Below are 16,199 nucleotides of genomic sequence, written 5' to 3'. Positions count from 1 at the left end.
CTTACTCCAAAGTACCAGATGGAATATTATGAAATATAGTGAATTAGTCCTAATTATATAATCTCCTAGTCATAGTCTTAATTACAATGCACTTACCTCATGAATAATAATAGTTACTGCATTGTGAATTTCACATCTCCAATTGAATTGAATTATTTTTTTAAAAGAACTCTCCTCATGCTGATTCATATGCCCCTGCTAGAGAATACGGCCTCTGTTTTGCAGTTTTGCAAAGAGCAGCTGCCCTGAATCCAAACTCAGTCTTCCTCTGAGAACGCAGGATGTCTAATTACAGGTATGGCGACCACATAGCTAATTAAAGCCCCACCCGCTAGCTAGATTGCGTCTGGATTTTTGTATTTCCTGAAACAATGATGCATCTGTTGAATGTGCATTGATTGCCTCAGGTGGCAGACAGATTGGATAAACAAGTCTGGGTCTTCAAATTGTGGGAGCTGTGAATTCCCAGGATACACCATTCCCTGGTGAGAAAGCCTGTGTTTGTTCATCAGTAGACAATCAGAGAGGCAATGTCTTATTTGATAAGAAGTTTAGATTTTTTATTGACTTTATTCTAATTGCTGAAATGATTTTTGACAGCCTCTCCTAAAAATAGTCTGTTTCTTCAGTGTTTGAGGGTTTTTGAGAATCATGCAGCTGTAAATTAACTGTCAATATAATGCGATAATAAAAAAGCATAGTAGTAGTAGTAATAATGATAACAATAATAAAACTTAAAAAACAAGCTCATTTATGCCAAGACCACGTGTTTGCCGCTAGATGATTGCTCCGATCGGACCCTCTTTTTCTCCTTTCTCTCTCTCCCACCAGAACCACAGAGACAAACCAAATAATGCATATGTAATCCTTAACGTGTGAAAACATGGCCACAGCTGCTGAATGAAAATCACAATATCAAAAAAGGAGTAATCCAGAGGGGTGGGATTTAACCTCCTAATACATGCATGTGCTTGAGACAAACCTCAGACAAAGAAAGCCCCCCTGCTGCGTCGCACAAAGAACAGGCTCAACACCACGGAAAAAGACACTCACATATGGTGAGTGTGCCTTCTGTGAAAGATTTTATTCTCCCATGATGTGTTTTAGACCACAGTGATCTAGCTCAGCCACCCAATCACGATGAGATGAACGGGGTGATTCCATAGGGTGAAGAATCAGAGGGTGTTTTTGATGAGATTCTCCGTCTCCACTACTGGGAAGAAAAGTACAGGGAGGTTGGAACAAACAATGACCATTTTTCCCAATGTCAAGGCAGTAGAATGACTTCAGCACAATGGGAATCAGGTCTCGGGAGTTCTGTTATTGCCCTTGGGTGACGTGGCACACTCCCCTTCTGAATGAATGGGTTACTGACACATGCTTGGGTGTCATTGTTGGCCAAGGCTCAATTAACAAGTCCTCTAGCCCTATTAATGCTATTAGTTGCTGATCCAGGCAGCACCAGTTGGCTAGGCTGGTGTTGGCGGTGAATTAGAGAGTGCTGTAATCCTCTCAGCTTTTTGTCAGTGCCACGCCAGCTACATTGACCACAGTGCATCTTGTGGAATTATCACTTTTGTCTTGCGATGGTATCCCTCGAGGGTTTCCATCCACACCCCACTGGTGCATCGTTGCTTTGTTCATTCTTACACCGATAAACACTCATGCTTATTTTAAAGGCAGACGAAATCCCCGCCCCATTCCCACTCTGGAATGAGACAGTCATAGCCCAAGGATTCCTCGCCTTGCTGTCAGTTCCTTTGAACTTTGTGTCTTTCTCACTTACCTGTGTGGTTTCCCCCCGCCTTTCTCTTCTTTCTGTCACTCTCTCTCTCTTGTTCTTGCCCTGTGCACACTCTTCCTTACGTACATGTGCATGCACGCATGCACAAAGACTCATTCAGCTGTATGGCTGAGGACTCCTCTACACACGGGTTTCTTAAAGGAGATGGGTGCACCGGAGAAGACTGATATTTGACCCATCCTCTCCAGCTGATTGCGATCCGCTGCTTCCCCCTGCACCTCCCTACCCCTCCTTCTCTCCCTCTCTGCCTCTGTCTCTCTCTTTCTCTTTCTCTCTCTGAGATCTTTCGGTGCTGTGCTCTTTGTCAAACAGAACGCACACCTTCTCACACGCACGCTGGCTGAGTGCGGCGGTCTGCGCCTGTATCAGTGGGACTGCACGCGGTGGGCAGGCATGGAACGCTTCCTTGGCTTTGTCAAGCAGATCCGGAGGTCCAGGAGACGCAAGGGAAAAAAGTACCGTCCAGAAGAGGATTATCATGAGGGTTATGAGGACGTCTATTACTATGCTTCCGAGCACCTGCACCGTAAGTGCTCCCGCTAGCTGTCTGGGAAGGGAGGGGGAAAATGGGGGATAGAGCTAGGGTATCAGTCATTGTTTTACTATTGCATAAATCACTAGCCAAGGGGGGACATCATGATCAGCTCATGTTCAAGGGATGAATGAATGGTTTGTCTGCAGACCATAAACTCCTGGATAGACTTTAGCGTGCAGCAGTTGAGGTTCCTTGTCAGTGCGAGTGTGTTTATAAGGATATGGTTGTGTTTTCACCCCATTACCTTTGCCTGATGGATGGTGTCAGTCGGTCACCATTTGTTTCTATTGATTTAGAGTGTGTTTAATGCTACATTGGCCGTTAAATGCACACTAGAGTGGACATTTATGGCCATACTGGTGTACACTGCTGAGCTGCAGCTGTTTGAGTGCTACTTGGTGTGTTTGGATAGCACACTGCCCTTTAATCGCAGGTGAGAAGTTCGAGTGTGTGTGTGTGAGAGAGAGAGAGACAGGGCATTATTTTCAACAGCATAGCAGTCTCAGGTAGCTGTAGCGCTAGGTTTCTAAAATGCAAGCTCTGACCAGCATGTTTCTCAACCTTTGTTTTACCTTTGTTTATTATGCAGCATCTCTTCCATGCACACTACGTACATTCTGCCGTTGAGTTTTCCTCTATACAGAATGATAGTTAGCATTGTGCTCCCTTGGCACTCTCCTACCTGTTTTGAAGTTTGCAGGTTCCTGTTCATGAGATGCCCCCAGGGCTAAATGGGTAATGACAGGGAAGAGGGCCGGGAGTCCTGTAATCCTCATTCCATGGCATTCCTGGTGAAAGATGGACAGTCTAAAAGTGGGTGAATGCAGGTGTTAGCAATGCTTTGTTGTTGTATTGTCTTTTGCATTATTGTGTATTTAGAGAATTGAGAATTGTATATGCTCTTTGTATGAAAGCTTTGAATCTATCAGGAAGATGGGATTCAAATTAGAGCTAATGTTTACGTGTCTACAGTTTGCTAATGTAGCTTGAACATTTTTCAGTGTGTGTGGGTCAGGTTTTGTCTATATCGAAGGGACCAAGTGTCCCACCAAGGGTAGTAAAAGCTGAAAACACCAGGCAAGCTCACAATATGGAAAATGGGTTAATAAACATACTAATAATTAGTTTTCTGTTTTTAGGGGTGAATTCGTTGATAGAAACCATTATTAGCTAAGCATAAAACAAAAACAAAGTGAATGGAAAATCTCCACCGTGATAGAAAAAAAGTGTGTTTGGGTGTAGTTTCAAGTATAGCTACAGTTTTTCATTATATGTCAGGAATTTCTACAGTGCTGAATCAGTGGAGGCATGTAAATCAGACAAAGCATTGCCCAAGATACTCACTCATCACCATTAGCAATAGTGATGTAATCATCAGTGCCACGCGTGAAAGTGCTGATTTGCATTAACAACCTTTTTGAGAATTTAAACCTGCATAGCTGCAGTGTTCTCAAACATTGCTAGCTTGAATTGAGGATGACTGGTGGAATTAATTGTGCGACTGAAGCCATGTTATATTCCCATATTTGCTTTGGTTTGGTTTTTGCAGGGAGACGTTAATGAAATTAAATTGTTTTTGATCAGCGAGTTGTTATGATTGTGATGTCAGCTAAACGCTGCAACCTATTCCCTAAATGGCTTCTTTCTTTCAAGTGTGATTTTTAATGTCAGGTGTTCACTTTGATATGCAGTAGCGAAACAGAATTAGACACCTAATTGGCACAGCTGGAGTCCGACTGAGTCATTCAGATGAATTGAAGAATACATGCCATTTGGAATATTTTTAGATTAGTGGGAAATATAGAGATGTCACTTACATTTCCTGTTTGGGTTAATGCTTCAGGTGTGTGTTAAATGTATTTGGACTTTGAGCTAGCAATGCTGCTTTTAAAACGTAATGTTAGCTGCTAATTAACCCGTAGTAAAAGCCTGGAAATGTCACACGTGGGTTCCCCAAGCACAACCGCACACCCCGTCGATTTGCTAGGGTCCCTCGTTTTGCCTCTGCCTCTCTCTTCATCATTTCTGCCTTCCTCATGTGTAATTCACGGTCAGGTTTTAGTGCGTCCATTCTCGTTCATTTATCAAATTCTCCCTCATGTGGCCCGCTGTCACTCCTTCTATGACCCACACTTGGGGAAGGACTAGATTTTGATAAATGGATCATATCTCCATAACAAAGAGTAGCATAGAGACATAATATGTTTGTTTGATGTATTCGGGGACTGTAAGACGTTGTGGTGGTGGTGACCCAGTGAAGTGATGTGTACTTTCTTTTATTTACAGTGGAAATATGCCTATGGATGACAGTCCTGTTATTGGCTAAATACATTTTTTATACACAATTTGCCTAAAATGCCTTTTAATTTGTAGGATTCATGTTCAGATTTTAAGTGAGGTGGGCTAATCTGTGACGTGTAGCTGTTCCAGTTCGAAAGTCACATGTTAGTAAATACAGTTGTCAGTTCCAACACTGACTATGAAGGTAGTCTGGGAGGCTTCAAACCCTCTTTCCATTTAGTTTCTCCATTTGCAGCTTTGTGTGAAATTGAAATATGAACTTATCTATTCACTTACAAATGGCTGTACTTTTTGCAAACCTCTTTCCTCTGCAAACTGGTGTTTTCCTTTGCATAATAGTATATAAAATACTGTTTTAAACGCTGACTATTCTTCTTGTGGAGAGACTCCCTAAATGAAACATTAGCTGCCTTCTTTTAGCTCAGGGCAAGTGGCCTTTCCCTGCTGTGAGGTTCCCAGAAACCTAATGCACAGCATCCATTTTGCTTGTTTGTTTTTCTCTTGTTCACAAGAGTAGATTAAAGTATCAGTGCAGTTCCAGTTGTTTTAAAATGCACAGAGCACCAGTCAGAGTCAACATGACGTCACAATCATAATTGACCCTGTTTACTGTCATAAAACTATACAAACTATACTGCCATGAAACTATAAAAACTATTCTGTCATAAAACTATACAAACTATACAACGCTGTGCAAAAAAAAATGTTTTTGATCTGCCTCTGAAGTGGCTTTTTATCCAAAATCCCCTTTTTAATTTTTCAGATGCTTCCTGCCAAATATGCCATGTATGGACTACTTTTCAGGATTCAGTCATTTCTCAAACGATAAAATCCTACCTATGTTTTTTTTCTTTTTCTTTTTTTATTTAGTTTAAAATCATGTATTATCTAGAAAAATGTCACATTATGAAAGTAAAATTGCTTGTGAAAGCTCTTTTGCGTTAACTTTAAAATCACCCTGTCTTTTTTTGATGGCATTTGTTGTATGTTATGCAATTTGAGAGACATAGCATCATCCCTACATCTAAAATGATTTTCTATTTTGCTCTATTCTAGGAAAGTAAATGAAGAGCTAGTCACAGGTTAATTACAGCAATATGACACTGTATGTTCAAAATAGTTGTCATGGGAATACTGTGTTATTAATAATGTAGACTGAAGTGGCAAATAACACCTTTTGCCTGGTAAAGAGGAATACCTCTTGTGCGATTTACAGGTTTTGCATGGATTCATCAAATTCACATGACAGAATGTGTTTGGTTCCCAAAAAGAAAGTGGCAGTAACGACATGTGAATAATCCCGCCCATTCTAAAGCGATACTAAACTGCAGTGGAAACGCAAACCGAGCCGAACCGAGCCGTGCCGTGCCGTACCGTACTGAGCCGTACCGAGCCGAGTCGTACCACGCAGTGGAAAAGCGCCATTAGAGACATCTCAAAGGAGCTGGGAGCTAAATCAAGGATCTGCCTCATATCAAAGCAAAGATTCCTCTAATAGGTCACATGAAACCCTGAAGGGAAAATAAATGCATGCCAAATGTCTTCATTTTGACTGTTAAAGTGAAACAAACTGTTTCCCTCTGATAAAATGTTAATTTGTTTTGTCCAAACTATAATCGAAGACCCATCTTTTTTATCTAATGAAAGCCAACGGAAGATCTTTCACACCGAACAAACGAAACCATAACTGTGTGTTTCTAAATATGATGTTATCTATTGTTCCAACCACTTCACGAATTGTGTCACAAGATTTTGCTTTCCAAAGACACATTCAAGCAGACACAAATTAACATCCGCCCATAACCCTCTCAAAATCCTTCTGGAAAGATGGCAGAGATTCTTGATATATGGTTATGGGGCACGTCTGTTGCGCAGCGGCAGCTGTTTTAGGCCTGCGGTTGCTTGCCTCATATCAAAGCAAAGATTCCTCTAATAGGTCACATGAAACCCTGAAGGGAAAATAAATGCATGCCAAATGTCTTCATTTTGACTGTTAAAGTGAAACAAACTGTTTCCCTCTGATAAAATGTTAATTTGTTTTGTCCAAACTATAATCGAAGACCCATCTTTTTTATCTAATGAAAGCCAACGGAAGATCTTTCACACCGAACAAACGAAACCATAACTGTGTGTGTTTCTAAATATGATGTTATCTATTGTTCCAACCACTTCACGAATTGTGTCACAAAATTTTGCTTTCCAAAGACACATTCAAGCAGACACAAATTAACATCCGCCCATAACCCTCTCAAAATCCTTCTGGAAAGATGGCAGAGATTCTTGATATATGGTTATGGGGCACGTCTGTTGCGCAGCGGCAGCTGTTTTAGGCCTGCGGTTGCTAAATAAGGATGGAGTCTGGTATTTTAACGAGCTGTTCACAGTTAGTAGGTGATAATGAAGCCTGACGGTCCCTCCACAATAATCTCTCCTCCCCAGTCACCTTTCACAGTCAGATGATCTCTACGCATTAGCAATTACGCCGAAAAAAAGATATTTACCTAAGGCCTTCTGTTGAATAGCATGAGGATACTGTCTCATCATTCTCATTTGGGATAAAATTAGATGAAAGTACTTGGCACACTTTCTAGATTTATCTTTTTTTGTTTTTCTGTTTTTTTTCAGTTGCACGTTACACACTATTCTCTTGGTGTTTTGATCACTGCTTAATGGATATTCTTCTCCACTTTCATTAGCCTCTTTGCACTGTTTGTCCTTGCACTGGATCAGGTCACAGCTAGTCATGGTCATCCTTTGATAAACTCTGCATTGTCAAAGTAATTGACTAGCATTTTTCTTTTCTTTTTTCTTTTCTTTCTTTTTGTCAGGTCACAGCTAGTCATGGTCATCCTTTGATGAACTCTGCTTTGTCGAAATAATTGAATAACATTTTTCTTTTCTTTTCTTTATTTATTTAGAGCACAAGCATCCTGGCCATCCACTCGGTTCACTTTGAGTCTCTTGAATGAGCTTTGAATAGTCCAGTTCATAAAACCAAAAAGGGCTGCTTTTCCCCAAAGCATTGCATGCCAACGTAGATTGTAGAGACTTGGTGCCAGTAGTTTCTACAATCTACTTAGGTTTATGCTTTTGGGAAACGCAGCCTTGAATGATTTGTTCAGATATCGAACTGATCCAGTTTTCCCTGACTCTGTGACTCACAATGAATAAAAGCCCACTGGAATTCCACACACAAAGCTATCATATTACTGCAGACTTGGAGGGTAGCATACATTAAAGGGGTCCTATTATGCTCTTTTACAAAGTCTTGATTTTGTTTTGGGGGTGTACTAGAACAGGCTCTCATACTAGGTTGTTCGAAAAACACATTATTTTTCACATATTTTACATTATTACAACACCTCTCTCCCCAGTCTGTCATGAACGGCTCGAATAGTTCCTGTATCAAATTAAGGTCCGCCTTCTGAAATACGAAATGTGTTGTGATTGGTTAGCTGGTCCAGTGTGTGCTGTGATTGGTTAGCTGGGCCAGTGTGTGCTGTGATTGGCAGCACTCGGCGCCTGGTCGGGAAATGTCATGCCCCTTACCATAGCCGCCTGCGAGCTTCAGTGTAAATATTGCATCAATATCAAATCAATTTGAGCACGATTTAAACCCAGATGATTGCAACCACTGTAAGTTCGTCTGCCTTGGGAAAGCTAGCGTGTCTTCGACATAGTGATAACACTCGTTGCCTTCTCTAGTGCAGCTCAACCAGGTCTCGTCCCATTCGTCGATTTATGTGATATCACAAATCCCGGAAAATATGCGTTGTAGTCCAAACGAGTCGTTAATTGTAGTTTTTGAAAAGTGATTTTTGTTAAAAAAATATCTATAAATAAGGAGATATAAAATATCTCCTTTTGAAGTGGACTTTGAGCTTTGTAACTTTGCAGATCTTTTTTACGCTCAAACAGCAACATTACAGACTAACTAAAGTTGAAAAAGTGAAAAAGCATAATAGCACCGCTTTAAGTCATAAAAAAGTGTAAATAAAAATGTCATAAAATTATACATATTTATATATAAGATCATTGTATTATGATTGTGTTTTTTGTGATTGTGCAGCTTGACATCCCCAGTCCTCATTGACATTCATTATTAAAAAGAGCAGCCAGGATATTCTTCCGAATATTTCTTTTTTGTGTTGCACAAAAACGTTAAACAAGTTTGGATTAGAATGAGGCTGAACAAATGATGGCAAAACTTTCATTTTTGGATGAACTATCTCTTTAAGTTAGTTTTAGCAGGGCACACAGTACCTTCCATGAGCTCTACTCAGGCTTACACCACCTAATTTGTCCTTATTAGGACATATCCCTTGTTCATCATGACCTTTTCTCTTTGTTGCTGAGGAAAGTGGCTTGCACTGGAAATTGCAGCTACCCTGTTTTTAATGCCTTCATCCTCAACTGATAAATGTTCTGCCAGCAAACTTCAGATCATCCCATTACACTCGGGCTGTCACATCACGTCACTGCACTTCTCCATTTACAGTGGGCTTAATACTCCCTCCTTACACTGTGTACTGTAAGACCACCTCATCCTCCCGCTGGAAATGTCCTCGCTGAAAGCAAAAGCGTAACCTATTATCTCCCCCTTTTCTCTGCATGCGATGGAGCCTTCACCATCAAAGAGGCATGATGAATTCTGATGTGTTGTGTAAGAGCCATTAAAGATTGCATTAAGCATTCCCTGTGAGTATCACACTCATCTCGGGGTGAGTTTAAAGTGTGCCAGGCCTCTAAAGTCATGGAATCCTTTTGTTATTTTTTTATTTATTTATTTATTTTTTGAATTGATGGGGACAGCACTATTTGTCATTTGGACTGACATTTTCGGGTTAGCCGAGTAAACAACAGCAATATTAACTGCTCATCTGGTAATGACATCTTAACCCCAGCGATCACGGCGCTCTCCACTGCTGACGCCAAAGCCCCCCTGAGAATTCATCCTTCTTATTACTGTCAGATAAACTATCATGTTATTGTTCAATTTACTGTCTGTGAGTGCATCTCGGCTTGCAGCAAAAAAAGTGAAGTAAACGAATCTTGTTCTGGTTCCAGTGTGTGTAGCAATCGCAATTCATTTTTATATTTGCTGGAAATATTTATATTTATATTAGTTATTTGCATTTTTTTCTCTTTACAAAGAGAAAAATTGCTGCAATCTGTAAATTATACAGATATAATCTACTGTAACTCCATGAATTCAAACATAATTTTGCTGAAAACCAGTGATATATTATGTAAAACATTACTGATTACTTGCTTGGTGGGTGATAAAAAGAGGGCAAAAATCCCTGTAACCATACACTAACATAAGGGCTCAAGCTATGTCTAGGGATTATTCCCGATAATCAGAGAAAGGAATTACTTGGATTAAGATGTTTACATGGCATGGGCAAATCTCTTCAATGCCTTTTACATGCTTACATGCTTAAATGATAAGAAATGTGGTTTGTTTGCCACCATTTTGTCAATTTTCATTTGTAACTTAACCATACCACAAAGACATTCAAATTAAATGCACTAGGGTTGTTTACTGTTGCGTTATTCATTTGCCTGCTTAATGTGTTTCTGAGGAACACAACCTCCCTTATTTTGTCAGAAATGTGTCTAAAATGTTTTGCTTACATGCCTCTATAGTGCAAAATGGCAGTACTCAACATATTTTATGGTGGTTCTAATTATGAGCATAATCACATTATTAAGGTTAACAATCACAGTCTTCTGTTTATATAAACTGCCTTAATCGCATAATAAGGGTAAGTGTTGCCATTTAGTACTTTTTCTCATTTACGGCACATGACCTTTAATTGTATATTACTAAATTATTATTGTTTTTTTTCTCTGTTATTTTTAAATTCCTAAAATAACTTTTTTTTTTCCTCTTATCAATTTTACTATAAATAGGAATTTGTACAAAAATGCAATTCATTCTACTGCTCTTAAACATTTGACAAATGTTTGCTTCGATTTTTTTAATTTTCATGCTACTATATATATTGTAGTTAAATTCAGAAGTGGTCTTGATGACTATGTTCTAATGTGTCCATGGTCTGGATAAGGGACATGTGACTGGGATCCATGATTGTGGCATCCTATTCTGCACTCAGTGAAATGGCTATTCACATTCTATCACAGCTTTCATCATCAAGCGCTGGACCCTCCTAATGGTCCATTCTGCCCGCAGCCGGGATGCCTGGAAAGATGCACTCCCTCCGTCTTCCACTTTTGCACTCCCTTTCGCTTGATCAAACTCCTCTTTTATTTCCATCTCTTTCTACCTCCATTTCTCTGATTTCACCATTCTCATCCATCAGCTCTGATGAGATCAGGACCCAAATGCCTGTGCATACAGCACGGTTCGAGTTTTTGCTTGTCACTATTTCTCTATCCATCCGCTTGAATGGTTTCTGTGTTGATGTTGATGCAGGGTTTTATTGTATGTGATGAGTATGGCAGCACGTCTCTGCAGAATTAATCTAAATAACTTGTTTTAAAAAAACTTGTGTGTCATCTTCTATTAAGGCTTCTTATTATTTCTGCCTTTGGTTATTTGAAAACTACTTCAGTAGAAGTCTTAAGATATGTGTTACGCCCTGCTTAGCCCTGATTGCTCACGGCATATGGATAAGTGTCAAAGTAGAGCGAATTACACTTGAATTATTGGTTTTGAAAAAGCACATCATTTGGGGGCTGTTCGGTTAGATGTCAGCTTTAGGTCAGTGTAGGGCAAAGTAAATTACAATGCAAAATCATAAAACTGGGGAAATTTACTGGGCAAGTAAATTTCTTATGATTATCTTGAATTTTTTTAAATTGAATTTGTTTGTTTTAAGCATAAATTGAAGTTTGTGCTTATCAGTGGGTACAAAAACAAATTTAATTCAAGATAAATTCTCTGAAAACAGGTCTTATTATTTTATGCAGTTATGCATCTCAAGGAGATGCTTAAGAAGAAAGATGTTAAAGGATGCTAAAATGTTTTTATTGTTTTTTTATGTTTAGACACAAATATTGATTAATAAAATGTTTTGTTCTGCAGAGTAGTTGAATTTCTTGCTGAGTTGCTGAATAATTACATCATTTTGATTACTCTTTTTTTCAGACCTCTCATGTTGATTTATACGCTCTCAAAGCATCTTGTCTTAGACACCCATGTTTGTTCAAATTGCAAATTGAGTACTGCCTAATAAAATTGTTTGCTTTTAGTATAATCATTTGTGTCACCCTGCATCGCACCAACATCAGCACTTTTGGTCTATTAGCCATTCTATTGAATGTTAGTTGCAGGCTGCACTTGCAGAATATAATTGAGTTATCTCAGCGCCACAACAAACACAAAACGTCTCAAAATCTCCCCTAATATGATTAATCAGTGCATAACTGCAATGGTTCATAAGCTTGCTTTTAGCAAAGGCTGATATTTGAAAGTGAAGAATAGAGAAAAGGAGAAAAAGAACAATGGAATTGCAGATGAGGCTTCAGGAACAGTGTAGGTATGTTTTAATAACTCTGTTTCTGGGGAGGGAAGTGTCTGAATTTTTGTGCTTTCATAGTATACTTCCTTTGAGAAACTTCCTTCTAAATCTGCCATGTTGACATTGTTTTATTGACCTGTGATGTGGCAACCATGGAAATATACTCAGGTGTTGTTAAACAAGTGCAATTTAAACCATTATCTAGTAGAGATCGACCGATATATCGATTTACCGATATTTTTCCCGGTATTTAAGCATTTTACCATAATCAGATATTGGTTTTGTAATATCGGATTCACCGATAAAAGCAGCCATCTTGTGGGTGTTTTGAGAATTGAGCGCAGGATCGCCATTGCAGCGCGTCTGAGGGGAGACGAGACAACAACAACGGCATGGTGCAGGTACTTGATTTGCTGTAGTTAGTAAACTTTATTTAACATAGCAGCCATTTATGCACAAATTAGATGCATTACATAAATGCCTGATATGTAGTTTATGCAACTTGGCTCTGAGAAATAGAGACCAACTCACGGAGTCATGTAAAATAATCCGTCAAGTCATCTCCCAATAAAGATGTAGAAGGACAAAAACATTATTTAATAATTCTGATATAACATTCCAGTTGAGAAATGCAATAAAATACGATGTTTTGTTTGTTATATTCCAATATTCCAGAGAATATTATTCAGTGAATTAACATTATCCAGTGAGTTATTCTTGACTCTGTAGCTATTAAACAGCTTATAAACCTACTAAAACTGTAGTTTAAAATGAAGTTGATATGACTCCTGTCCTTTATTTATTTTCTCCATTTGAAAACATTAGACATTCTACATTTATTTTGCTTATTGTTAATATTAGTGTTTGTTGCTGTTGATGCTTTTTTATGAATAAAATGTTTTTTTATTGTTGTAATATGAAGATTAAATTTAACATGAAAGACTGCTAATTTTCAACACTTTAAAAAAGAAAGAAAAGATGACTGAAAAGAGGAAAAACCTAAGTGAAGTATGTTCTTTCTTCACTCAGTCATTTATTTACTTTATAACAGTAAATAAATATCGGTTCTGCATATCGGTTATCGGGCACATAAACAAGCAAATAATTGGTATCGGTATCGGTTATAAAAAAAATCAATATCAGTCAATCACTATTATCTAGGTACTTATAACACAAAAAGAGTCACCTCGCTCACAGTTCTCCGCCATGTTTTCTCATCTTTTGAATCTGATGGCTCCTCAGCTCTCATGTCCACTGGTTCCATACTTCTGAATCTCATATATGGCAAGTCACCTGGGTGTTCACTTACTGTATTATTAAAGGGATAGTTCACCTTCAGTTGCTGGTGTACTTCACATAAAGTGTACAAGACACTCCTCTATTGTTTACTAATGCCAATAATACAGTTTATCGAGGCATTACCATGTTGCTAAGCTTACAATGCAATATATTTTACTCAAATAAGCACAAAATAAAAATGCTGTATTCAAGCTTGCTTGAGCCAAAGGCCTTGTTGTTAATCATAACTCTTATGTTTCTCTCTGTTCAGTTTCTTAACTTTGCCCATTATGATTTGACTACTATTATTCAGTGGCTTTGAGGTGATTTATTGCAGTAACTGGCAGGTCAAACCCTTATGACATAGAATAAATGAGAATCCTTTAGTTCTTTTGTCTGAGCACTGCAAATGTCGTTCAACATGAAGCAGTTGACATTTGCTCCCTCATTACGACTGCTAAGCTTCGTCATCAGGAGTTACATTGATTAGCATTGTAAAGTAGCCCATAAACCGATTCTGGGGGCCATGTTAGCACAAGGGGAGCGAGTCTCTGTGGTATTCTTTCTTTGTTGTGATAACATCACATCGTGGTGAGGCACAGCGGTGCTATGCTAATATCTATTCCTGTAGTGTGTGCCATTTACACGCTAAATCAGTTTTCAGTCTGATCTGAGCAGCCCATGCAACCATGAGTCATTGCTTCAAAGTTTTCCCAACTTCAGTCTCTATTGTGTCATTCTGTGTCAACTCAACCAGAGGTCACCGATTCAAATTTTAGATTTTGTTAAAAAAAAAATTCTGTAGAAAGACACAATTCACTAAAAATGTTTTTTTTTTTATTGGTCTTATGAAGTATTCTAATTTGTTGGTGGGTTTTTGTTAAATGTGAGCCAAAATCATCACAATTAAAAGAACCAAAGACTTAAACTACTTCAGTCTGTGTGCATTTAATTTATTTAATACACGAGTTTCACAATTTGAGTTGAATTACTGAAATAAATGAACTTTTCCACGACATTCTAATTTATTGAGATGCACCTGTAGTGATGAAAGCCATAATATTAAATGTCTCAGATGTATATTGACTGAGTAATCGATTGTTTTGTAGAAGGGGGTCAAAATGACAATTCTTTTGATAGAAGGAAACAAGATACATTTCTAGTTTAAACTTTATTTATTCTTCAGACATTCCTCTTTAAATGTAGTATCAGCTGTGTGCAAAGTGAGCCATATTTGGTTTTTGATCACCGAAAATGGCTAAAATTCAACATGGAGCTGCTTTGAAATCCCAGTATCTATGGGAATTAACTATATGGGGCCTTGAAAATTAAGATTTCAAAAGGAAAGTTTATTAAGAATGAGAATCTAGAAGGATATTATAATGTCTTGAATACTTTGAGTTACAGGCATGCAAACTTTGGAAAAATCAGCTCAATTGCATAGAACAGGTATGTTCTATGCCAGGGGTGGCGAACGTCGGTCCTGGAGAGCCGCAGCCCTGCAGGATACATTTCTAGTTTAAACTTTATTTATTCTTCAGACATTCCTCTTTAAATGTAGTATCAGCTGTGTGCAAAGTGAGCCATATTTGGTTTTTGATCACCGAAAATGGCTAAAATTCAACATGGAGCTGCTTTGAAATCCCAGTATCTATGGGAATTAACTATATGGGGCCTTGAAAATTAAGATTTCAAAAGGAAAGTTTATTAAGAATGAGAATCTAGAACGATATTAAAATGTCTTGAATACTTTGAGTTACAGGCATGCAAACTTTGGAAAAATCAGCTCAGTTGCATAGAACAGGTATGTTCTATGCCAGGGGTGGCGAACGTCGGTCCTGGAGAGCCGCAGCCCTGCAGAGTTTTGCTTCAACCCTAATCAAACACACCTGAACAAGCTAATCAAGGTCTGAACGGTTAATAGGAAGCTACAGGCAGGTGCGTTTTAATTAGGGTTGGAGCTGAACTTTGCAGGGCTGTGGCTCTCCAGGACCGGAGTTCGCCACCCCTGTTCTATGCAATTGAGCTGATAGAAAAAAATGAGATACATTTCTAGTTTTAACATTTTATTCTTCAGATATTTCTCTTTAAAAGAAAAAAAAGTATCTGCTGCATGCAAAATAACCTACATTTAGTTGACCACTGAAAATGTGTACAATTTACAAATTTACTTTCGTAAGATCTCTCTGTACTTTTTTTAATCAGCCAGGAGTTCATTAGAGGAAATTAGCCAAGGAAAAATAGCACAGAAGTTCTGTTGTGAAGCTGAGCATATAAAAGTGCTGCACTGTGGTAAACAGCTGGCCTAACACCCGTCCAGTTCCTATCTTTGTTTGATTTCCGCTTGTCTCACCCACATGCAAGACAAGATCTGAATCACATTCACAAAGTATCTCATTACCAATATTTTGTTCACTTTACCATTATTCTTTAAACACTGTTTCTGTGAAATGGTGCTTTAGAATAATTATGGCAGAAATAATTATTTTATAACTATTAAATCATTATTTACGTTGATTAGCCCCATAAAACCTACTGTTTTTATTTTGGGGGGTCATTTGATTTGTGACGATGCATTCATACATGAATTATATTCATTCAAATCATTCATTTTACCATGGTGAATATGCCGAGGTAACGGTTGCTGCACGACCAGTTTGAAAGTTCTGTGCGACTGCCACTAGGGGGAGAAATACGACAGTCGTGTCCGAATGTCGTGTGCCGTGGAAAGGCGGCTTTAGGGCTGCACGATAAATCGCATTTGATTGTCATGCGCATCTCCATTATGTTCATG

At 38.5% G+C, this 16,199-nt stretch overlaps 1 protein-coding gene across 1 annotated transcript in view; it reads left to right on the top strand.

Annotated features, from left to right (window-relative positions):
• Nucleotides 1-2,095: 2,095 nt before the first annotated feature.
• grip1 (glutamate receptor interacting protein 1) overlaps nucleotides 2,096-16,199 on the top strand; it is a 156,379-nt gene continuing 142,275 nt past the window's right edge. The window contains exon 1 of the mRNA XM_016574707.1: nucleotides 2,096-2,330. Coding sequence (XP_016430193.1) covers nucleotides 2,198-2,330 — 133 coding nt within the window. The 5' untranslated portion in view covers nucleotides 2,096-2,197. The remainder of the gene's footprint in view (nucleotides 2,331-16,199) is intronic.

This window comes from Sinocyclocheilus rhinocerous, unplaced genomic scaffold (assembly GCF_001515625.1).
Source record: "Sinocyclocheilus rhinocerous isolate Xijiao unplaced genomic scaffold, SAMN03320098_v1.1 scaffold1164, whole genome shotgun sequence".
NCBI classification, from domain to species: domain Eukaryota; kingdom Metazoa; phylum Chordata; class Actinopteri; order Cypriniformes; family Cyprinidae; genus Sinocyclocheilus; species Sinocyclocheilus rhinocerous.
This window is presented reverse-complemented; position numbering and strand designations above follow the sequence as displayed.